The sequence below is a fragment of the Lissotriton helveticus genome, chromosome 7 (genome assembly GCF_964261635.1).
Source record: "Lissotriton helveticus chromosome 7, aLisHel1.1, whole genome shotgun sequence".
NCBI lineage: Eukaryota > Metazoa > Chordata > Amphibia > Caudata > Salamandridae > Lissotriton > Lissotriton helveticus.
In genome coordinates, this window is record NC_136068.1 from 421,010,769 (window position 1) to 421,035,737 (window position 24,969).

A 24,969-nucleotide genomic window follows, 5' to 3' on the forward strand; every position below is an offset into this window, starting at 1 on the left:
TCTGTCAGGAGGTTAATCCTGACAGCCACTGTAGAGAGTTGGAGGTGTAGAGCAATACCACTGCGTAACTGGCTCCCTCGTCCGTAGCCACAGTAGGAGGAGACAGCATGCCAAGGTCAGGTGAGGTGTCAAGACCACTGGCATCTCCCAAATCCTCTGCCCAGTCCGGATCATAACCACACTCTTGTGTGAGAGGGTCCTCAGACCCCTCCCAGTCCTCCCCTTCCTCTGAAGTCTGTGGAACAGGCTGAAAATAAGGAGGATGGAGAAAGGGGAAAAAGGGCCCTATCAGCATCGGAATCGGCACCGAGCGGCGCTGTGTCAGGTTTAGGGCAGAAACTGGGACGACGTCGTCCTGAGGAACGGGCAACGTCGGATGTGGTGCCGGTGTGGTCAACGTCGATGGAGGTGTTATAAGGTCAACCGGCGTTGACCGGGGTCTGATCCCAGATCCCTGGGGTCTGGCGGCGCCGGAGCCGCTAGTGACAACGAGGCCGGAGTCGCCGGTAATTGAAGGACAGGACCCCCAGTCAGGCCCGCAGGTCCGTGGCGCAGCAGCAGCGGAAGACAACCCAAAGAGTCGGGCCATTGCAGCAAGAAACTCTTGCACCTGAGCATGCATCGCTGACGGACCCGGAAAGGGTGGGTAGGCCAGCGGCAATGTCACAGGCTCTGCCAGAGCAGCTGGGGTGGCACCACTCACACCCTCAGCCGGGTTGCGTGACAGGCGAGGGGAAGTCAAGGAGCGATGATGCTTCTTTGACTTCTTTTTGGAAGGCTTCGACTTACCTGACCCCGAGAGTGAAGACTTAGATCCAGAGGAATGATGGTGATGGCTCCGTGACCGGTCCCTCGACCTCCCACGGGACCGGGACCTTGAGCGACGTGGAGCCGACTGCCGGACTTCCAGCAACTTTCAGGACCCTCCCATAAAGTCTTCGGCACCACAGCCTGGCAGTCGGGGCACAACTTGGAGTCGTGGTCGCGCCCCAGGCAATAAAGACACACGCAGTGTGGGTTCGTCACCGACATCATGCAGTGACAGTCCCCACAGTTCTTAAAGCCCGGCATCCCTACGATACCAGGAGTCGATTGACTCGAGAAAATGAGACAAAAGGCCTAAATAAACTCAGTCAAAAACTGACTGGGGGTACTAGCTCTTCCCGGATCTGCGCTTGCTGGCGCGGAAAAAGAAAGAACTGATTACAGCACGCGTGGGCGTGTCTAAGTAGCTCCAGTGACGTAATCTCGGCGCCAACGATTCCAACGACGCGTGCGGAACAGCACAACAACGCCTACCGATGCGCAGGGGTAATGATGACGAAAACGTTCGGATCCAGTCTGACGCCTGGGGGTAATTTCAGATGTAGAGATTTAACGACCGGAGGTCTAGTATTGGCCTGAGAGTACCGTCCTTCTTTGGAATTAGAAAATAAAGGGAGTAGACCCTTGTTCCTTGATGAGATATGGAACCGGTTCTACAGTGTGTTTTTGAAATAAGGAGAGAACCAGTGTCAGATGTTCTGTGGACATTGGGCGTTGTTTGGGGGGTATGAATGGGGAGTTGAAGTGAGTTCCAGGCAATAACCATATTAGATAATTTGTCTTACCCACTTGTCTGTGGTGATGGAATTCCAGACAGGTAGGGAAGTCACTGTTTTGTAGTAGGAGAGGTACGGGTGTTATTACCGGGGCCTCTACTTTTGTTGTTGTTCCCTCTATAACCTCCTCTGAAATATCCTCTGTTAGGGAAGGTTTGAGTAGTGTTTTTGTAGGAGGATGAGGTGTTGTCCGTCCCATCAGTTTTATAGGCACCCCTATAATAGGAGCGACCAAATGAACCTCTAGTAGTTGTCGCAAGAAGGGCTCCCATGGACTTAGCCGTTTCTGAGTCCTTTTTCAGTTTTTCCAAAGATGTGTCTACAGTGGGTGCAAATAAGTGTTCTTGATCAAAGGGTTGATTAAGAATTGTAGACTGCACATCTTGTTTAAACCCAGATATGCGTAGCCATGCATGTCTGCGTAGTAAAACGCTTGTGTTAACCGCATGAGACGCTGTGTTGGCTGCAGCAAGAGCACACTTTATAGAAGTGTTCGTAATTAACTTTGCCTCTTATATGAGTTTGTTAGCCTTAGACTTATACTGATCGGGAACATATTGTATAAGCTGTTCAAGATCATCGTAATGAACCCTAATATACCTGGTCAGTAAAGCTTGGGTATTGGCAATGCGCCAGTGATTTGCTGTTTGTGAGGCAATGCGTTTACCAGATGCATCTAGTAATTTAGACTCCTTATCTGGTGGTGGCGCATCTCCTGATGTTTGGGAATTTGCTCTTTTGCATGCCTTTGTCACAACCAAGGAATCTAGACGGAGCTGTGCTTTAATATAAGCTGGATCGTTGGGAACTGGTTTATAATTTTTCTCAGTCCTGGGGTCGAGAACTCTATCCCTGACAGGGTCTTTAAAAACATCAGGTGCATGCTTGATGATACCTTTTAACATAGCTTGAATGCTTGTTGATTTTTGTGCCTGTGTGAAAGTCTCTAATAAGAAATCTTCCTCCAGTGGGTCTGAGTGTAATTCCACCCCATGATATTGTGGAGCTCTATTTATGAGCTGTGCAAAACCTATGTTGTCGCCTGGGGGGATGGCCTAGATGGGTAGGAGTCTGGATCAGGGACATCTGGTGGATTATCATAACCCTCCCAAGGGACAGGTGGTGGGAGAGTAGAGTCATCAACATTGTCCTCTTGTGGGTTTTCATCCCCACCCCCACCCCCACCCCCAAGGTGATCCTCATCATCTTGTAGTGTAGGTGAATATTGAAGCATTGGAGTTTGCTGGAGAAAGTGGTGTTGTAGGAATATTTGGAGGAGAGAAGGGTCTGGCTGGAGAAGTTCCCATGGCTCTCTTTTTTAAGGGTATATAGGGGTCATCTGGGGAGTCCAAAGGTCTCTTTTTAGATGGAATTGTCTTGATATGACCAGTTTTGGGGTTAAATCCGAGTTTTTGCTGAGGATCCAATGGATCTGGTAAAAATAGGTCTTTTAATCCAGTATCCTTGCTCGGCACCGATGATTTTGGTTATTTTGGTTTCACTCCGAAGCTTTAGGAGGGGTCTTGGTGTCCTTATGCTTTGCATGAGCTGTGGAGTCTGAGGATTTTATAGCTCTGAAGATTTATGGTCTTTTATTCTGCTACAGGGATGTATTGTCTTTTTTCGGTTCCGAAGATTTGTTCTTTCTCAGCTTCGAAGATTTATGGTTAGATTGCGGCTCAGAGGAGTTATCCTAATGGTGTTTTGGTGCCGAATGTTTGGATTTAGATACCAGGGATGGTATTTTGGTACCGATGTATGGCTGGCTCGATCCCGAGTCTCCTGAAGGCTTGTCTTTGGACTTTGAAGCCAGGCCCGAGGGCAGGGCGTCTGAAGGATTGTCACTGTGTTGACCTGAGCCAAAAGGCGAAGGTGTTACCGGAGCCTTATGTTTTTGAGAAGGGGTAGGAGTTTCAATGTCGGTACTCACAATTCATTGACCTGGAGTAACCGTCTGATCTTCGGCCTCAGATTCGTCGGCCTTGGAGACGCTGATGTCTTCATTGTCCGGTTCTTGTTCCTCTGAAGCATCAGGCCTGCATCGAAGATGTCGTTCGGCACTGAGGTAGTGGATCGAGACATTACATGACGTCGAGCCCGGTAATCACGTATGGTTTTCTGCGATCGGAAGGAAGCGCAGGCCGGGTAATCTTTGTCCTCGTGTTCTGGAGAGAGGCAAAGGTTACAGACCTTGCGGAGATCCGTGTGTGGGAATTTAGCACCACAAAGGAGGCATTTTTTTAATGGAGTTCTTTCCATTAGCTGTAGGGCCTGATGGCGAAGATAGGCCCAACAGCCTGCGTCGACGACCAGAATCGAAGATGTCAAGAAATTTGTTGGATGCGCGTCAAGGAGCACGATCGAAAAACAATACTGCCGAGCGGTGTAGGATTGCGCATCAAGGGGGAATCCAATACGACACAGACCCGGAGCACGGCAGTTTACACCCGAACCCGATGGCAGAAAAAAACAATCTGAAGATGGAGTTGATGCCCATGCGCGCTATCAACATAAGGAGGAGTCACCTATCTTGTGACTACAAAGACTTCTTCGACAAAAAAACAAAGTGCAAACATCCGAGCCCAACACCAGATGGCGATCTATGCTAAACTATACAATCTACAGCTCATATGCCTCATACACAATGTTTAAAGGTTATCTCCTGTGTGTAGCATGTTTCCCTGCACTTTCAAGGGATGCTGTACTCCCAAAAAGATGCCTAATGAAGAGATATGGTGCAGCGGCCAGGGCGGCTGTCTCCGGAACACTGGGGCTCATGGTTTGATCACCGGTTAGCCCAGCACCTGGAGACTCTGCACAATATGTTATGTTATGTTATGTTATTTGAATTTTTGAGCTCACAGCTGCCCCAGCCAAGGGGCGTCCCGGCGCTATATCTTGAACAGGTAACACAACCAATAACACAGAAAAATAGGAAGTGATTAATAGGACAAAGGGAAAAGGTGAGTTTTGACAACTCTTCTAAAAGCAAGAAGGTCCTCCAACGAACGAATGTGGGCCGCTTATTCTTTTTAACACCTTGGGTGCTTGCCAGATTTTCCCCCTGTGCTGGACCTTAATGTAAATGGGTGTGGTCATGACGAGCTCAGCTCGTCATGAGCACCCTAGAGGTATACCTAATGACGAGCTGAGCTCGTCATGAGCACGGAAGGGGTTAATCATCCCGATGGCACCCCCGCCGGGACACCTCGCCTGAGGTAGCTGCGTGCTTTACAAATGACGGTAGTATTATAATTATTATTATTATTATGAGGAGTACTAGATTAATGCATATCTTTCTCTTTTCAGCTAAGACCATACCAGGAAAAGGTCCTATGAGTATGGTCGATATTTTGCGTGCATGTTTTGTAATCAATTCGCACTAAATGTTGATACTTATCCGACAATTGCAATTTTATATCTGGTCTTTAGGAAAGCTGGCTGACCCTAACCTAAGTGGGAAGAATTTCGGCTGAAACATGCGAACCTTGTAGATGTCCCGGCATCCAAATCACATCTGACTGTTTTTAATCTTGCTCTAGTCCCTACAGAAGAAAAACAATCAATAGACGATTTAGAGGCATTTTTAACTCACTCATACTCCCTGCACTTCCACTCATAAGAACTCTGCTTACAAGGACGAGGGTCCAATGATGAAGCAAGCCAAAGGTGGTACCTGTGAGTGAGGACCCCATTATATATATATGTATATATAAATATATATATATATATATTCATACATACCTTGAAACAAGATAAACATCCAAGCAAATGTGGCACAGGAACTAATTTACCTTGGATGCCATTTGCTCACTTGCTTGGGATACATCAATAAATTCCCGCATCATATAGGGTCACCGCTCTGAGTTTATAATTGTAATTTGGGAAGCTGAGGGCCTACCCATTAATATTCTCAGTCCTTCTGATGTTCTTTGATATTTTACAGCATGGCCAGTTACAATTACAGTCCATTGTAATACTGAGCTGGACGTTGCAAACATTACGTTCTGGACAGGTGCCATGGCGTTACATTAATAGTAAAAGTCTGTTTTCTGCATATGATCAAACAGAGAGACAGATTGTGATGGCACACAGAGATGCAAGGTATACCATGTTGCAAACTGAAAAATTAGACCAATTGCATTTCACTGTGGCTGAGACACCATCCACAGACTGAATAATCCATGGATACATCACCCTACCGGTTACGAGTTTCCAAATCCAATATTGTCTCCAATACCAGCAGGTAGGCAGATATGAAGCACTAATGAAGGTTATGTGCATGAGTACTGGGAGTTACCATTCAGGTTTAGATGCAGGAATGGGGACACAAACGTTTTCCTTAGTGGTTCCGACTGAGAGGATGCTTTAAGACGGTCCCTAGTTTGAAAGGCTACTGGGATTCATCGGGTTTTCAAGCTGCTCTCAAATGGGAGCTACTTGATGCTGAATTATCAAGGTTGCTGAGTAATGGAACCGGGCATCGCTTATCAGGTGACGGTTAATTCCATAGTCATTTTAGCATAAAAGTATTGTTCCCACCTGACCCCACGCTTAGGGAGGCAATGTTATGGCCTTTGATAAATGTTTCCAACATACACTTTGATTGTCTGAGTAAACTGAAAGCCATGCTTTTTGAAAAAAGATGTGGCCTTAACTTCAGCCACAGAGATGTTTGATCTCCAGTTTTCAAGGTCCTCATGTGAGATACAGACAGTCCTCCACCCTAACTTCCCACTGCAGTTTGGGGAGCTGGTTCACAGTATCTTTAAAATGTGTGATATGAAGGGAATAGTGCAGTTTTTAAAATATATTGGCTCTGGACTGGTTTGCACCTTTCAGACTAATTTTGGAATTCTATAAGCTTTTATGCACTTCATGTTGGGAAGCGGTTTTGGAGGGCTCCCACTTGTCCTGCTGCTTGTAGTGGGAATCCTGATTTAAATTGTTTTGCTCTGCAATGGACGCCCCAGTTTGACCCGGAATGGAAACAGCACTGGTTCAGCACATCTCGACTTCGAGAACTAAACAAACATTGTTTTTGTCCTTCAGGGCTGTTTGGTTTCACTGTATACAACATGTATTCCACTGCCTACTTTTTGTCACAAATGCATTTTGGATCTATGCCTAGGATCACAATTGGTTGCACCAGCTGACATTGAGGTAATAATGGACCCCTTAAAGACCCATGGGTATTATTGTCGCCAGTGTATTCCTTTGCTGATAAATTAATTCTTCGAGCCACCCTGGATTTGCTTTGTTTCCAAGTGAAACACACACCGGCACAACAATACACTTACAGAATGCAGTCCCTCCCTCAGCGGCGGCTGTGGGAATTGGATGGAATCACCTTTGCTTTATAAAACTTCTTCAAGGTGCGCATCAGGAACAGTGTTTGAGGTTGTGGGCAATATCGATGTTGCGTCTACCACCCGGAATACATAAACAATTGGCTTTTTCTGTGTGGGAACAATTTGACCTATCAATCAATCAATCAGGTCATTTGTAGAGCGCACTACTCACCCGTAGGGTCTCAAGGCGCTGGGAGGGGGGGGGGTGCCGCTACTGCTCGAACAGCCAGGTCTTGAGCTTCTTCCTGAAGGAGAGGTGGTCTTGGGTCAGGCGCAGATTGGTCGGAAGTGAGTTCCAGGTCTTGGCGGCCAGGTAGGAAAAGGATCTTCCTCCTGTTGTCGCTCTTCGGATGCGGGGGACGGCGGCGAGGGCGTGGTTGGTTGATCGAGGAGGCGCTTGGGAGTGTAGAAGTTGATCCGGTTGTTGAGGTAGCTCGGGCCTTGGTCGTGTAGGGCTTTGTGCGCGTGGGTGAGGAGCCGGAAGGTGATTCTCTTGTTGACCGGGAGCCAGTGCAGATCTCTCAGGTGTCCGGAGATGTGGCTGCGTCGGGGGATGTCGAGGATGAGTCTCGCCGAGGCGTTCTGGATCCGTTGGAGTCTCTTCTGGAGTTTGGCAGTGGTTCCGGCGTAGAGGGCGTTGCCGTAGTCCAGTCGGCTGGTGACGAGGGCTTGGGTGACCGTCTTCCTCGTCTCGGTGGGGATCCACCGGAAGATCTTACATAGCATGCGCAGGATGTTGAAGCATGACGAGGAGACGGCGTTGACTTGTCTGGTCATGGAGAGGGAGGAGTCCAGGATGAAGCCCAGGTTGCGTGCGTGGTCCGTCGGTTTGGGTGCGGTGCCCAGGGCGGGGGGCCACCAGGAGTCGTCCCAGGCGGAGGGCGTGGAGCCCAGGATGAGGACCTCCGTCTTGTCTGAGTTCAGTTTCAGGCGGCTGGTCGTCATCCATTCGGCTACGTCTCTCATCCCTTCGTGCAGGTTGGCTCTGGCGGTGGCGGGGTCGTTGGTCAGGGAGAGGATCAGCTGGGTGTCGTCGGCGTAGGAGATGATGTTCAGGTTGTGTTGGCGTGCGATGGCCGCGAGGGGGCTCATGTAGACGTTGAAGAGGGTTGGGCTCAGCGAGGATCCTTGGGGTACGCCGCAGATGACTTTGGTGGCCTCTGACTTGTACGGTGGTAGGCGGACTCTTTGTGTTCTTCCGTCGAGGAAGGAGGTGATCCATTCCAGTGCCTTCTCCTGGATTCCGATGTTGCTGAGGCGCTGTACTAGGGTGCGGTGGCAGACAGTGTCGAAAGCCGCGGAGAGGTCCAGGAGGATGAGGGCCGCTGTTTCTCCGTTGTCCATCAGAGTTCGAAGGTCGTCGGTGGCGGCGATGAGGGCGGTCTCGGTGCTGTGGTTCGCTCGGAAGCCGGACTGTGAGGGGTCGAGGGATCCATTCGTCTCGAGGAAGGCGGCCAGCTGTTTGTTGACGGTCTTCTCGATGACTTTGGCCGGGAACGGGAGGAGCGAGATGGGACGGTAGTTCTTGAGGTCGGTGGGGTCTGCTGTGGGTTTCTTGAGGAGAGCGCTGAGTTCGGCGTGCTTCCAGCTCTCAGGGAAGGTGGCGGAGTCGAAGGAGGTGTTGATGATGTCCCGCAGGTGGGGTGCGAGGACAGCGTCGGCCTTGTTGAAGACGTGGTGAGGGCAGGGGTCAGTCGGAGATCCGGAATGGATGTTTTTTAAACAAAATGAAGCAAAACAGCTTTTGGTTTTTCTAGGCACCATAACTTTTGAGTGATTTTAATTTCAAATGGTGTAATGACTTTGATTCTTTTCTATGAATATTTTAAAGGGAAGCTCGATTTAAGTTGATTTTAAGAGTAGTTTTTAACCTTTTTTAGTTTTGATTTCATTTTAGCCTGTTTGGTTTTTAGATAGCTTTTATATATTGACCCTTCGTATGAGGAGTGGGTGTTATGTTCCCGGGTTAGACCCATGTAGCGATGCTGCTCATTTCTTACATTGTCCTTTTTTTTACAATAACATTTCTGCCGTGAACATTTGCACAATTTTACATACACGCAATGTTGGATTTGTTTCTCTAAAACTACTTTGTTTACACAACATTATCACAAAGCCTCGAGCATCATGTACAAGGTCTCTTTACGCACTATGTACAAATGTACAAATGTACATGTTTGTCCATGGGGCGGTAGAGCTATCTACATATCCATAACATCACTAATCCACAATGTAGATCGCAAGGCTTCTTTCTATTATAAATAATGAGCATCCCTATAGATTAGCAGAGGAGTCACTTCAGCTGACACCAAGGGTCCCTGTATGCTGAGGCTTCACCAGGCAGCAGTCTGACACCTCCGTGAGGAGTGTCTGGTTTGTGACCAAGACGTGGTCCTCCATTCTCTCCCACAAGGTAATGGGGATGGATCGCCCCTAGGGGAGATTCTTAGCTCTATACCTACATACACTCTATATTAGGGTTTGCATAGTAGGAGTATGCCTGCTTACTGCTTTGTTTATATGCCTGCATGTATACACTGTTTTAGAACCGTGGAAGAACTTATACCAACTATTTACGCGTTTGGTGCTCGTAATCACTTTCATCTGCTTCTGTCTAAGGAGGTAAACAACCTTTATAACGCAACTTTTACATCGCAGAGCCTTTACAACGCAACCATTACAACGCAAACTATTACAATGCATTGCTCTGGGGGGCGCTGTAGGATAGGGAATAGGTTAATTTACTATCCAATAACCTTCCCTAGTGTCCACGGGGACTGGAGTTGGAATAGTAAATTAAACTATTCACTATCCAGCACCCCAAAGCACTATGCGTTGTAATGGACTGCGTTGTAATACTTGCGTTGTAAAGGCATGCGATGTAAAAGCATGCGTTGTAATGTCATACATCCGTCTAAGGATTATCGTAGCACATGTATTCTATGCAAGAATAACATTGGATCGATAAATATACTGAAAACATCCCCCTGTGTATTCTGATATATTTCTCTGAGATTAGGGAAGTTTATGGTGGCATTGTGAGCTAACTGGTCTCTAGGCAAACATATCCTGCAGGGGTGCCCGGAATCAGTCTAGGCACCTCATCCAAAGTGTGTGTTGTTTAACAAATGCGCAGGCCCTTCGAGGTAGTGGGAACTACACAACATTACCTAGAATAAATCCAGTCTTAAACTAATCCAGACTCTTGAAATGTACTACACGGCTCCACACAGCAGATGAACATGATTGAAATTAGGCATTGTGAGCGTGGTTGTGTCATGGCAGGACTTCCCACGCTAAAGGAGCCTTGACTCTGCAGACAAAAAGGAAATATGCGAATGGTAGAGTGACAAGTCCTCCCTTCCCTGCCGGTTCTCTAATTATTGAGGGTTAGGAAAGTTTCTGACTTTACCCCTCATATGGCAACAAACACAAAGACTTTTCAAGAGAACTCTTGAAACAGACCACATTGTACTCAAACAAAACAGGCACAGAAATGTGATATGGTTGCCTGTCACTTTACTCACAATCACAGACCACGCCCATGCCCCGTTATACACTGACATCCAGCAGCACTATTTGGACAGAACTCCAACATGGCCCGGGTTGCCATGCAGTCTTTTATCAGAGTTTAACTAACAGCTTTTACCATCAGTAGGACATACACATCTCCTTCAGCTGGGCAATGGGCCTACCCACTGAACTAAAAAATGCCTAAGCACGTGGCTAGCCCTAACCAGCCTTGACCCTTAAACACTAAAAGCATACACCCACAGCACAATGAATATTTATGAAGCCACCTAACCGAGACTATGACAAGAACACAACGCCCCTAACGCATCACAAGCTGAATCAGACTTCAGTCTGTGATGGTAACCCAGACACGAGTGGAAAAAGTCCAGCTGCCGATGGGGTTTCAAGGTCACGCTGGCTACAGAATGCACACTATAAAATATTGCTACTATAGCAGGGGACGGTCACTGGACACGACATCAGACACTGGAGGTGAACGCACAGCAGCGTCTCCTGGGGTAACAGAGAATGATTCATCAGGTTGCTCACAAATGTTATATTTACTTCTGGGGCTAGGATAGATGGCAGCCATTCTCCCTTTATTAGGGTCGTTACAAACTGACTATAATAAGTGCAGCAGGTACATACCACTGAAGCGGCTATAAAATTATGTGTTTCTTTTGCTACCAAGTTTCTTCACTTGCATTACAATTAAAAACACCCTTGCTACACATTTTCCCTTCATCTTTTTATTAATGAGTGTAAAAGTCTCACCCGCCACGGCCACCGTTTGCTCTTCCACGCCCACCGTTTGCTCTTCGTTCAACCTGAATAAGACTGTACCATCAGATTTACTGCCCTTTGGACACGGTTTCACTTCCTCGTTTGTGTTCTCATAACAATTTCCATCTGTGCACAGAGGAAAAAACGCGCGACATCAAAAAAGTTGTTTAGAAATCAAAGGGCTTGCTTGATCACCCTCCACCCTTGATTTCACTCTACCAAGCTCCACCAAATGAATTTGTGTGTATTAACATGTATAACTTTTTAAAAACATTTTTAAAATGTTATTAGTGTAATAATTTTATCAGTAAAAAAATGTAATCGTTATTGTCAAATAAAATTATTTCATTTAATTTCATTTCACCCTCCACCCTTTCTTCATGAGCCATCAGATCCAACCCACACCTTGACCTCCCTCCTCCTCCATCTCCTCCACCGTATACCCCATCATTACCTTCCGAATTGTCATCGTTGGGTTGAACGTAGGACCCTTCACCTTTAACACAGGCACAGAAAGAGAAGCATAGAGACGTGTTAGCCACAGTACAAATATGAAAAGCCTCGACAGGTCTTAATAGTACATCGGGACATGGGTAGTTCTGACTGTTATGGCGGGATCCGGGCACGGCAGTAGAGGAACAACCTCAGGTGAAATATTTAAGAAACTAGACATAAATAAATCCAGGTGTACGGAAACTTTGTGACAAGCCAAAGGTGATGCAGCTACAAGGTGTCACACTTACACTGCTATGGAGTATTGTTTAACAAAGCGCTTTTTAACACTCTCTAGTAGGGAATGGAACAAGTATATCTGGGTTAAGGAAAAATTTACCAATAACTCTCACAGCACAAGGCAATGTTATGCTTCAAACAGCCTCTCATAGTACACCAGGAAAGTGAACAGTAGATGTTGAAAATAAGAACAATGGGGCATATTATCAAGGACCAGTGATACAATGATCGCCGTTTTATCGGCAGGAAACTGCCGATAAAACGGCGATAATGGGCTTGATAATACGCCCTTGTCAATTCCCATAGAAGCCCATGTGATGGTGTTAACATGGGCTGCTATGGGAATTAACAAGGGCGTATTATCAAGCCCATTATCGCCATTTTATCGCAGTTTCCTGCCGATAACATGGCGATAATTTTATCACTGGTCCTTTATAATATGCCCCTACGTTTTTCCTCAGCACATATTTACTGTCCTTTGTAAAACATTAACAGGGACTCTCAATATGTGCTTTTATCCCGACTGCACTAAGCGCCACTATGCCAAAATTAACAAATTCACATAGCTCTTACTATGCATCTCTATCTCTGCCTTCATTATGTTCTGGACAACCAGTCCTGAAAGGTCTGCCAAGCGCCCGTAATACACATCTGTCTTGACCTGCTACCTGGACTAGTATCACAGTAGTTAGACATTCCGAAAACTTTCAATGCGTTTCTTTTTTGGTTTACACTGATACCATATTATTGACCTATTTACTGAGCTCTCATAATGTATGATTCCTCTGCATCATGCACACAACTAAGGGGCATATTATCAAGGGGGTTTATCTCCGCTTTTTTGGCTTTAAAAGCCAAGAAAGCGGAGATAAAATTATCTCCCTATTACCAAGCTGTCGCTAACACCAGTTAGTGACAGCTAATAGGAGATAGCGACCATCTTGGGCCCCGCTTTGCATGTCAGTGATATTTATCACTAATGACATGCAAAGTGGGCGTGCCAAGATGTTAGCGACTGGAAACAGTCGCTAACATCGCTATCTCCTATTACCAATTTTTGGAGATATTCGCGCTAAGCGCGAATATCTCCAAAAGCTAACACCTGCCCTGAGCAGTTCTTAGCCATGTTATCCAATGGGAGGTGGATAACATGGCTAAGAGCATTTGCTCGATAATGCATGAATATCGCGGACTTTTCAGCGATATTCATGCATTGCGGCCGTTTTTTATCGCATTTGCGATAAACCTTGCTAATAGCAAGGTTTATCTGCGATAAAAATCGCCGATTTGCGGCGATAATTTTTGTCTCTATACAAGTTAGAGACAAAAATTATCGCTAGTTGTTGGTAATATGCCCCTTAGTTCAATCTTCTCTAAGCTAATATTTAATCTTTTTTGATCTTTATACATTTTATGTATTGATTTCGTATGTTGAGATGCTCAGAGAGCCAAATAATGCAATTGAATGTGTTGTGTTAAGGATTTGTACAGTGCATTGCTGCCCCAGCGACGGGGCGTTCCAGCGCTACCCAGGTACACGTTGCAAATGACAAACAGAAGCATATGACAAACAGAAGGAGAGAGGTTTAGCCAGGAAAACCCAGGTCTTTATGGCTTTCCGGAAGGCCAGATGATTCTGAATATCTCTAAATGATACAGGTAGAAAATTCCAAAGTCCAGATGCCAGAGCCTTAAAATAATTTGATGATGTAACAATAATATCTGGTGTCCAACTAAGCATTTGTGCCATAAAAACAAATGAATAAGTACTTTGAATACTCACATAACATTGGTACCCATCAAAATATTCACAATTTAAAAGAACAGTCAATTTTATAATCACAGCACCATGAGATTCACTCATTGAACTACTCCAACAACTCAGTATTTGTTCACATCCTTCATAGATACCACTACCGTAAAAGTATGCGGATCTACAGGATTCAGAATGTGTTGGTGACATTGAATGTTGATACAGGATGTGGATTTTCCAAATATTCATGTAGGAAAGTGCTAATTGTATTAAAGACACGGAAGCCCGTATTATGCTGTCTTTCTTGAAATGTAATTCAATAACAGGCGTTTTTATTAAACATTACATTGTTAAAACTAAAAAATATTAGCAGGACTACAATAGCCAGCAGCTTAGGTGCTAGACTACCGTGTTACAGTCACAGTTGTATCATTAGTCTTCCTTACAAATATCTCTCAGTCATCTTGTCCCTCCTCTTTAAACATACAAGAACAATGAAGAAAATACAAATGTCCATTGTGAGAAATTGGCCTGGTATATGATGTTCACTATTCTAGTGAGCACCTTGCACCAGTCCAAACAACCCTTATGGTGATGTTGTAAAGTCAACCTTATAGACCAGCTATCCTAGTGGTAGCATGGACAAAGCAGTCTTAGGCTAAACTCAAGAGGGCATTTGAAGCCAGCTGTTTTACCATATGCAATCCCTTTAATACCAAATAAAAGGACACCACACAGGATATATATGAAATATATATGTATTTATTACTAAATTAATCCTCTGAATTCTTAATGAGGTCAGAGGCACAAGCACACAACAAGATACTTAATAAACATACAATAAGTTGCACAAAATACAGTAATGCCCTAGGGGGACTTCGAACCATTTACTAAAATAGTGGTATAAGAACCACGTCACAAACAAAGGAAAGGCCTAGGGCCTGGAGAATCGCTGGGGCTACACTGTACTACCAAAGGATAGGGAGCAGGAGGCCCACGGGATGCGCGTGCAGTGTCTTTACACGCACGCGAGTTACCATAGAATTAGACTGGGAATGAAAGAAATGGAAACTAGTTCTTTTAGGACACTTCCGGATGGACTAGGGAAAAGCTACTTGAAACTAGGACACTAGGATAGTCAATACCCACAGGAGTACCGGAATACTCGTGTTACCTCGGGTTTCGTCGCTGATTCCAATGGAGCCTTGGAGAAAGATGCTGCAGGCGACCAGGAGAGAAGTGTCCGGTTGGATCCAAGGACGGATCGAGGATGAAGACTACCTGAAAGCAGAGGGGACAGAGCCTGGGTCACTAGCCAGTGACCAGGATGGAACCAGGAAGGAACCAGGCGATGTCGCGAAGCAATCAGGTGATTTTGTGAAGCTTGGCTCTGCAGCCACGTAGACCAGGAGGTGTCGACGATGACCAGGCGCTGGATACGGACTGTCCCACAAAGGCTCTCGCTGTCGGCGGTATCGGCTTCCGGATTGGAGCCAACAAGCCTTGGCAAAGGCAACCCACGCAGGAATCGAAGATGGCTTCTTGATCAGACCAGCAAGGTCTGATGGGCTTCTCCTTTTCAGAGAAGCAGGGGCCAGTCTTAAGCAACCAGACCAGCATTGTAAATCAAAGGTTTCGTTGTCACAGAGGCCACTAGCCAATGGCAAGCGACCAGACAGACGCATCGAGCAGGAAAATGCAGAAGGGCCCCACACAAAACTCGAGGAGTGTGGAGGGCTGATCTTCGATGCAGTTGGTGCTCAGGGCTGGGGCTTCTCAACCCCAATGCACAACTTCGAGGGTGCCTCAGAAGTTGCACGAAAAGCAATTCGCTGGCTTTCCAAGATGGCCGGTCCCACGTCTCTCGTAGCCTCCACGGGTCTCAGCTCTGCTGTGACTGTGGATCTGGCAGTTTGAAGTCTGGAAGTCTGGGTCTTGTCAGGCTCTGTGTTTGGGCTCCGGCAGGAGCGTTGACAAAGCAAACCGTTGATCGCTTGATGGTGCCTGCTTGTGCAGGGTGGTCACTCCTTGACCAAAAGGGAGATTCTTCAGTCATCTTCTTGCAAAGTAGATCGTCGAAGGTCCAGAGTTTCATTTCAGAGTTTTAGTCAGGATAAATCTAAAGTCTTGGGACTCAGCTCCTACCTATATACCAAATTTAGGGGCTGGATTACCTGCTAGGTCCCTCTTATGGGTGAGACCCAGGAAGGGGGTGGTTACACCCCTTTCCCTTTGTCCAGTTTCGCACCAGAGCTGGGGCTGGAGTGCCCCAGCACCGGTTTGAACTGGACTATGCATGGGACACCTTGTGTGCCCCAGGCAGTGTCTCATTTCATTCAGCCCTCCCTGCTCCAATACACTATGGCCTGTCTGAGGTGGTGCTAGCACCTCCTAAGACAAGAAACCTATTGTCCAAGCCTCCCTCGCTGGAAGGACTCCCAGCAGCAGGAGGTCAAACTTGTGTCTGTGGCAGCAGCATCCATTTTGTGATGCTGAGGCTCTGGTTAACTTTAATCGGGATTAGTAGGAACAACATGTCTTCTCCCTGTAGAAGGGTGGAATGCTACCCCCGTCGCCAGAACTGGCGAGGGGGTAGTATTCCAAAGCGTATGACACCTTACACCGCATGTTTTGATAAAGCCAAACCAAAGTTAGCATTTAACCGCGAGGTTCATAATGCACTTAAGAGTATATGGTATGGCTATATCCTAGAACAGCTATTAGGACATGGTTCCGAAAGCTGCAGACAGGCTCAGCTCATCCAATTAGGTATGTACCTAAAGTACATGGAGTCCATTTTACAGAGGGAGCAGATAGCCTGGGGCCCTGATTAGCAGGATCCTAGGCCAACTAAGTCAAAAACCAGCTAAACACAAGGCAAAAAATCTGGGGTAACCATAGTCAGGTATCTATCCACCTTCCTACATCCATAAGCAGAATAAATGCCAACCATTCTTCATATTCCTTTGATTGTTCATGAAGTTTGTGGAATTGTTGATTCAGGGACTGAAAAAAAAGAAATCAGTAATATTCTAATAGTGGGGGGTAAACTTAAATTAATAATGAAAATTCGAAAGCGGTGCGATAATGTTCAACTCCGAGTCGTTAATAACATTAGATAATTCCTACATAAATATTTGAAAAATCCACATTTTAAAGCATGACCGGATGCTCATATTAAGCTATTTTAGGTTCAAATCTTTTATTAAAGTTTTCGTTATATCAAAAAACAGCGCCAACAACAGACCTTGCGATGTAAACACAGTAATGCAAGTATCGAAATGGCAAACAGTCCCAAAACCATCCCACTCCCCACCCGCCCTCCACTCACAAGAGGATTAGTGTATGAATTCTACACTGTCGGTGCTGGAGCTTAGTGCTGCTCTGATGTTGGCAGTGAGGGTGTCTCTGGCAAGCTTAGGAGAACGAGATATCTGGACCATGCAAGTTCACAAAATTCTTGTGAAAGTAGGGACAGGAAGGGATGCCATAAATCTCTGAATGCAGATCCCTGACCAGCCAAGGTAAGCGTTATCTTTTCCATGCCTAATATGTGCAAAAACCTATGGAGTCATCCAGTGTGGGAGGGCGTCTGCTGAGTTCCCCAATGCGTGAGTATGTTCTGCATGGCAGCTCCTGGGGCTAACCCAATCAGTCGTCCTCTTCTAGTATTCAGTGAGTATGTTAGTGGGTTTGGTAGGCCAAGGAGTATGTATGCAGGGAATCGTGATAGTTGGGTGTTTAAGTGTGTATCGATTTCCTCGAGTACCTGGGTCTAATATTGCTGGAGCCAAAGGCAGTCCCATAGGATCTGTACTAATGTTCCTTGTGAACTGCAACCCCGTCAACAGCCAGCGCTCCGTTATGGGGTAGCCTTGAGTATCCACGCTGGGGTGTAGTACCAATATGTTGCAATTTTTGTAAGCATTTTGGTAAGTGCTGCATTACTGGCCTTGTGCTTGGCTCTGTGTTATATTATTTCCCAGTCTATGCTACTCAGGGGTATGCCTAGGTCCTTCTCCCACCTGTCCCGGCTGGCGTTGTGTATGTGTTTGTTCCATGAGTTCCAAAGGGCATATAGTTCTGAGATCCCTTTCCTGTCTGAGAATTTGCAGAGAAGCCATTTTTCATACTTGATGAGGTCTTGCTGGGCGTTGGGCTTATTTTGCGTGTGTAGCGTCCAGTGTTGGAGCTGCAAATACTGGAGGCACCCTATCTCGGGGATGCCGTAGTCTACTCGAATTTGGTGGAATAGGAGAAACCCTTCTTCATCAAACAGATGACCCATTGCGAAGCACTTGGAGTGTTGCCACTTTGCAAACCTTGCATCACCCATATCCGGGGCAAAATCAAGGTTATCTAGTAACGGAGCCAGGGGAGGTGGCAATACAGTCAGACTACGCCGGGCGCTAGTCTGATCCCACACCACGATTACTGCCCACGTAATAGGGAATAGGTCGAGGTTCCTGTGGTCTATGTGATTAGGTCTTACCTAGTGTAGCAGCGCGCCTGCGCTGATCGTTCTGCGAGGCATCTTATAATCGAGGAGATTTTAGAAGTGGAGTTTAAGCCCCGCCCATAATTCTTATTGGCTGGCATCATCATCTATGGTAAATGCTGGCCTCTGATTGAAAATGAGGCTTCTTTGTTACCGCCCTGTCTCCTTTTTGGATGGCCCATCCAGACTCAATCGTTTACTTGCTGCATTACACGGTCCTCGATATGTAGGCGGGGAGCACTATTTTGTTTCAGGCACACACTGCTCAGCAGCGGCGCTGCTTCCCCCATCGGTCGCCAGACACACACGCTGGCCGGAGGTGCGCTAGCTGTTCCGGCTGCACATGGTGCAAAGAGGCACACTTACCTAAAATTAAGACCTGCTTCATGGAGCAGACCCTGGTACCGCTTGTCTTTGTTTTTAAATTAAGACCCGCTTAGTGGAGCAGACCCTCCCCTGTTTTGTTCACTTTGTGGGTGGCTTGTTCTCAGTATGTTTTGGGTCTCCCTCATCATTCATTTGCCCCAATGGACAAGTTTTAACATTGCCATGAGAACAGTTTTTGACCTCCCTGGGCACACGTCCGCCTCTTTTAACCTGTGTTACAAGGTTCTAACAATTGTATGTAAAGCTAGTCATGGCTTAGCACACCAGTACCTTCCTTCCATGATCACCTGATGTAACCCTTTTTGATCCCTTTTTTTTTTTAGTTTTGAATATTTTTATTATTGCAGGAAGAGCAAAACTACAAGGTTCACACATAGTATAAATTAAAAAAAAAAAGAAAAAAAAAATTAATAAGCAATTTAGCTGCAAAGAACGTAGGAAGCAGAGATCTGACATATACAAATCTTAACAAGAATAATTAAAAAAGATACAGTCTTACAAGTAATAAACAAGTATTTAAGCTGGCCTCGTTCTCTTCTAGTTTGGATAGATCATGATTCAAAAAAGTTTAACCAGATTTTTTCCTTCTTGTGCAGAGCCTTAAGGCCTCTATGTCTTGCTAACGACAGTTCCATATTGTTAATTTCCTTTATCAAAAGCCACCACTCGAAGACGTCTGGGATATCTTTTGATATCCATAATCTAGCTATAACTAGCCTAGCACATGCATAGATAATGGTTATTAGGTCTTTGTAAGGCCAATTAATTTCCTGAATGTCTAGTAAAACCAGTTGTGCTGTCAATGGTGGGGTAGCGATTTGTTTGCTATTTAAGATATCGGTCAGCCCTTTCCAGAATGGCGAAAGCGCCGGACATGAAAAGAGCATATGCTCTATACCTGCCGCTTCTAGATCACACTTCGGACACTTTGTTTTCTTATTTACTTGATTGCCCTGTACCCAGCTAGCTATTCTCTGTGGTGTGTAGTAGAGTTGTGTAATGGTTCTGTACGACTGTGGCCTCAAGAAAGTAGACTGGACAATCAAGTTTATATGGCGTAGAGAATATGAAATCTGTGTTGGATTAATATTCATACCCAGTCTAAAAGACCATTTAGCAGCTATTTTCGTGCAATCTTCAGTTTTACCCTGTGGTAGATATCCATACCCCAGACTTATTAGTGATTTTACTTTGTTCGAGTATAGGCATGTTAGTATGTCTGATTCTTTTACTTCCGTGATTTTCATCTTAGAGAGCAGATGATCCCTTATTTGAATGTATTTGAAGTACATATTATCCTTTAAGTTAAATATAGTTTTAAGTGCATCAAAATCCATAAAACCAATTTGACCATACAAATCCCCCAGTGTATTAATGCCATGTCTCTCCCAGAGAAGACCTGCTCCATCAGAGAAAATATCGGGTAATCCTGGATTACCCCATATTCTAAGCTCGGCATTATAAAAGGAGATTTTCCCTATAGTCAGTATTTGGTCCCAATTTTTTTTAATGTGCCTAGCTGACTTAAATTTCACTCGTTTAAAGTAGTTAGGATCATGCAAGCGGTGTAAAAATTGATTGCAGTCAGATCCCAACATAAGCCGGTGGTAAAATAACGAACTATCGTTTTTTATCAGACTTCGTATACGGCGAAAGAAGGTGGCTAAAAAATAAAACCTAAAATCAGGAAATGTTAGTCCCCCCATTTCTATTGGAAGTGCTAGTAGTGTCAGTGCCCTACGCGCTTTTTTATAGCCCCATAAGAAGCTGCTACAGATACTCTCTAGTTTTTTAAAGAAGATTTTATTGGGTTGCAGAGGGATAGATCTAAATAGGTATAATACCTTCGGCAAGATCTTCATTTTCACTAGGTTTATACGACCCATTAAACTAATCGGAATCTTGTGCCATTTTTTGAGGGTCTTTTCTGTTTCCTTTAGAAGAGAATCATAATTCAACATAATGATTTTGACAGTACTGGACGCTATTCTAATACCTAAGTAAATCGCACTTTGACATATGCCTGGAATCAATTCCAGAGGTTTATAGTTGGCAATAACCTGCGTCTTTCCTACATTAAGTTTATACCCTGAGACATAGCCAAAGTGTGCAGCCTCTTTTATTATTTCCGGTGTTGCTTTAACTAAATCTGTAGTAAATACGGTGATGTCATCTGCAAAAGCAGTAATTTTTAAGCTCTCTCCGCCGTGCAAAAATGGGTGAATATTTCTTTGCATAAAAAGTGCATTTAAAAATGGCTCTAAAGAAAGAGCAAAAAGCAGAGGGGAAAGAGGGCAGCCTTGCCTGGTTCCCCTCCCTATAAAAAAGCTTGTTGATTCTTTTCCCCCATAACTAACTTTGGCCTGCGGTCTGTCGTACAATGAGCACACCCACTGTAGGTATTTACCCTGAATAACTGCCTTCCTTAATACCTCCCACAAATACTCCCACCCCACTCGATCGAATGCTTTTTCTGCATCTAGCATGACCATTCCGAGTGGGGTGAGAGTAGTTGAGGCAACATCAAAGGCTGTGATCGCGGTGTTAACATGGGCCGTTGTGTCTCTCCCCATCACGAACCCATGCTGTTGTGTGTTAACCAGAGTCGGCATGATGGGGGCTAAGCGATTTGCTAGTATCTTAGAAATTTTTTTAACATCTGCGTTAAGCAGGGAGATCGGCCGGTAAGAGCCACAATCTTCCGGAGATTTATTTTTTTTAAGAAAGAAAATTATTTTGGCTATTTTCCATGACGTAGGAGCGTTCCCCGAGCTGTCTATAGAATCGATAACAGTTTCTAACAGAGGTAACAATTCTTGTGCACAAGTCTTATATAGTTCCATGGGCAAACAATCCTCTCCGACAGCTTTCCCCAGAGGTAAGGCTAAAATAGCCGTATTTATTTCAGATTATGTTATTTTTACACTAAGTAGTTGTAATTTTTCTTTAACTGTGTCTTTTTGTATGGGCATATATTTATCTAGATATTGTGTGATTCCAGCTCTGGTGGGAATATTGTCAGGAGTGTATAAATTCTGGTAGTAGTTGCCAAACTGACCAAGAATCTGTTCTGGTTGATCGTATTTATGTGAGTCAGACCCTTTGATCATTTTAATCCTGGTTCTCGCCTTCTTATCCGCAACTTTATATGCCAGTACTTTTCCAATTCTATCTCCTCCTTCGTATTGATTTAGTTTGTATTTATGTATTTTGGCACAGTATCTGTATCTTAGCGTCTTTTTAAGAGAAGATTGTAGTTTTAAAAGTTCTAATCTTAGCTCCTCAATGCTTACATTTAATTGTTTGGTTGCGTCTGCTAATTTCTGCTCCATTTGCAGTATATTAGAAGTGGTTTTCTTAGTAGCTCTACGATTTTCAGCATTAGTTCTGTAGATGTATTGTTGAGTAAACCCCCTTATACTGCATTTACATGCGTCCCAAACTACGCTAATAGTAGCCTAATTAATGTTCAATTCAATAAATTCTTTAATGTGTTTTTTTAAAGAAGTCACGAAACCCAGGTCAGTAAGTAAATATCTCGGTAATTTAAATTGTCGTACATCTGGCCTCGAATCACCATTCTCGAACTCTAATAATATCGGGTTGTAATCAGAGGTGATCCTCGGACACAGTTCTATCTTACAGTTGCCCACTATTTGATCAGTCGCCCATACCATATCTATTCTTGAGCAAGATCTATGGGGCGCTGGGTAGTATGTATGCCCCGCAAGATTAGGGTGTTTAGACCGCCATACATCTTTTAAATTAAGCAATTTGCCCAATTCCAAAATTGCAGATCTAACCTTACGCTTCCTGCGAGGGGAACCCTGTCCTGTAGAGTCAATTTTGTAATCTATTACACAATTAAAATCTCCCATCACTAACATTTCGCCCTCCCACTCTAATAGCTCAATGCTTAAATGCTCAAACAACTTAGGGTCATCTGTATTGGGGCCGTAAACCAAACATAAAACACATTTCTTGTGTTCCAATTGAACTTGAGTTATCGCCCACCTCCCCCGTTCATCTGATGATGTTTTTAAGATTTCTATCCCCAATCCTTTCTGTTTTAGTATAGCCACCCCCCTAATGGAGGCACCCAAAGTTGAACAGACCACAAGCTCATACCCCAATTGTGATAGCAGCTTCCTATCTTGGTAACTAATGTGAGTTTCTGAGAGAAGAGCAAATTGTGGTTTATACATGCCTATTTCTTCTTGTACCAGTCTCCTCTTTTGCTTGCTATTGAGGCCAGCAACGTTCCAAATTAACAATCTTGTCTTAAACATTGCTTACATCTATATTTTTTGTCTTTCCTCTGCATTAAGTCTCTGGTAAAACATTTCGTTACTTTGTCCGCACCATAGTTCTTCCTTGCAATACATTTTTCCCCCTTTTTTCCCTCCCACCCACGGCCCCTGTCTTTCCCTCCCCTCCCAGATCCCCTCCCAAGTCCCTGTGGGGGGAGCACCCCTCTATCCCCTGCTGCCGCTGAAGTGGCAGCCTAGTGAAGTGATAATCACAGAGGCAGATTCTACCCGCTTGTCAGTGATATTATTCATTACATCCGTAAGAAACGCAACAAAAAAAGAAGTATGAGAATTATATATATGAGAAACAGTGAGCCCCAAACAAGCACCAAACAAAATGCGTAAATCCGACCCATTTTTAACCCCCATTGTGTTCTTGTATAGTTCAGCTAGTAAGAATGAAAGGAACTCCTTATGATCAGAAGTGCAATCACCCATCACCCATCGTTAGTGTCAGTTTCATTTCTGTCTTTCAAATGTAAATTTTTCTAAAGCCAAAACCGCCTCATCTTGGTCTGTGAAAAAGAAAGACCGCCCATTTCTGATCACCTTGAGACGGGCAGGTTCTTTTAGATATACTGTGCAATCGATAGCTTTAAAAGAATCTATCAGCTTTCGAAGCTCCCACCGTCTATCCATTGTTCCATTCCTTAGATCTGACCGTACAAAAAAGGTTAGGTTGTCCATAGTGACCGGGCAGTTGGGTTTAGCTTTAAGTGATACAGCTTGTCTTAACAAAAAAATTCCAAAATATATCAAAATAGGTCTAGGAAATTTGCTATTTTTGTTCTTTTGGAGCAGAGGAAGTCTATGTACTCGTAATTGGGAGTCCCAGTCCCAATCTGATAAATCACTAAATGCTTTTTGAAATAAATTCACTACGTATGACCTGGCATCAGCTCCCTCTGCCCCCTCGGGGATCTCAAACAGCCTGAGATGTGCCTACGTGTCCTATTTTCCATATCCTCAACCTTTGCTTCAAGTTTAGATATTCGTGTGGCATGTTGTTTGGTTAGCTCGTCTGAGCGAGTAGTTCCTTCTTCAACTACCACAGCGCGCTGTTTAAGATCTTCCATCTCTTGTGTGACTCCTCTAAGCTTTTCGCACACTTCGCTCATGAAAGCCTGGAGTTTTGTGTTGTCTTCTCTTAGCTGCAAGAAATGCTGCTGGCTTTCTTGTCTTTGAGCTGTAAGAGTCTGCATAATCATATCCATAGTTGTCGCATTTGGATGGTCTTCAATTGTTGCTTCCCTCAAGGTCGTTTTATCTTGTATTAGACTAGCAGATTCGATACTATCGGACCTTGGTGTCAGCCCATTAGCTAAAGAGGGTATGTGGCTTGTTTTAGATGTTTCCTTATCAGATCTGACCATTTCCGATGAATCATTCTCTGTATCGTTCTCTGTTCCAGTTCTCAATACCGTAGGTTTAGAAGCTGTATCCAGTATGGTTAACTGTGAGCTTTCTGATCTTTGATCCCTAGTTAGATCAGCTGGAGAATTTATAACGGGGGTAGTCAAATTTGTGTCTGTTGTTGTACCCATATCACTAAGTGCTACATTAGTTGGCAATGTAATTTGGTCTATGATTAAGTCTGAACTTGTTAATGTTGATGTTAATAAGCCAGGGTTCTCCAATCGCAATGTCGTTTTCTTGCCCCCCTTTGAATACAGATCGTCTTCGAAGCTAGCTCCAGAAAGCCTCATTGCCATGTTCTTTACCCCCCCCCCCCCCCCCCCATTGCTTGTATCCATTTTCTGAGCAGGCTATCATCAACATTAATCCTAGTCTTTGGCGCCATTTTAGATATAGAAGAGGAAGTGTCTTTAATCAATGATTTGCTAAGAGCTTTTTTCAGTTTACTCCTGGCTTTACTTTTAGTTTTCCTTGAGGCTGATAATTTGAGATTATTAGGTCTGTTATGCATAGTTTCTGTCTCACTATCGTCCCCTTCCGACACCTCTTCATATTCTAAGTTGGACCCATCGTCGTTTGCCTCATCTTCATCTATCAATATGCTCTGGAAGGGAAGGGGTAAAGG

General features: G+C 44.7%; 1 protein-coding gene across 6 annotated transcripts in view; it reads right to left on the reverse strand.

Moving 5' to 3' along the window:
- LOC144766801 (uncharacterized) overlaps window positions 1-24,969 on the reverse strand; it is a 1,464,990-nt gene that overhangs the window by 440,587 nt on the left and 999,434 nt on the right. For all 6 annotated transcript variants that reach the window (XM_078650533.1, XM_078650530.1, XM_078650529.1 and 3 more), the window contains 2 exons: window positions 11,703-11,744; window positions 11,240-11,374 (listed from right to left, as the gene is read on the reverse strand). In XM_078650533.1, coding sequence (XP_078506659.1) covers window positions 11,240-11,374; window positions 11,703-11,744 — 177 coding nt within the window. The remainder of the gene's footprint in view (window positions 1-11,239; window positions 11,375-11,702; window positions 11,745-24,969) is intronic.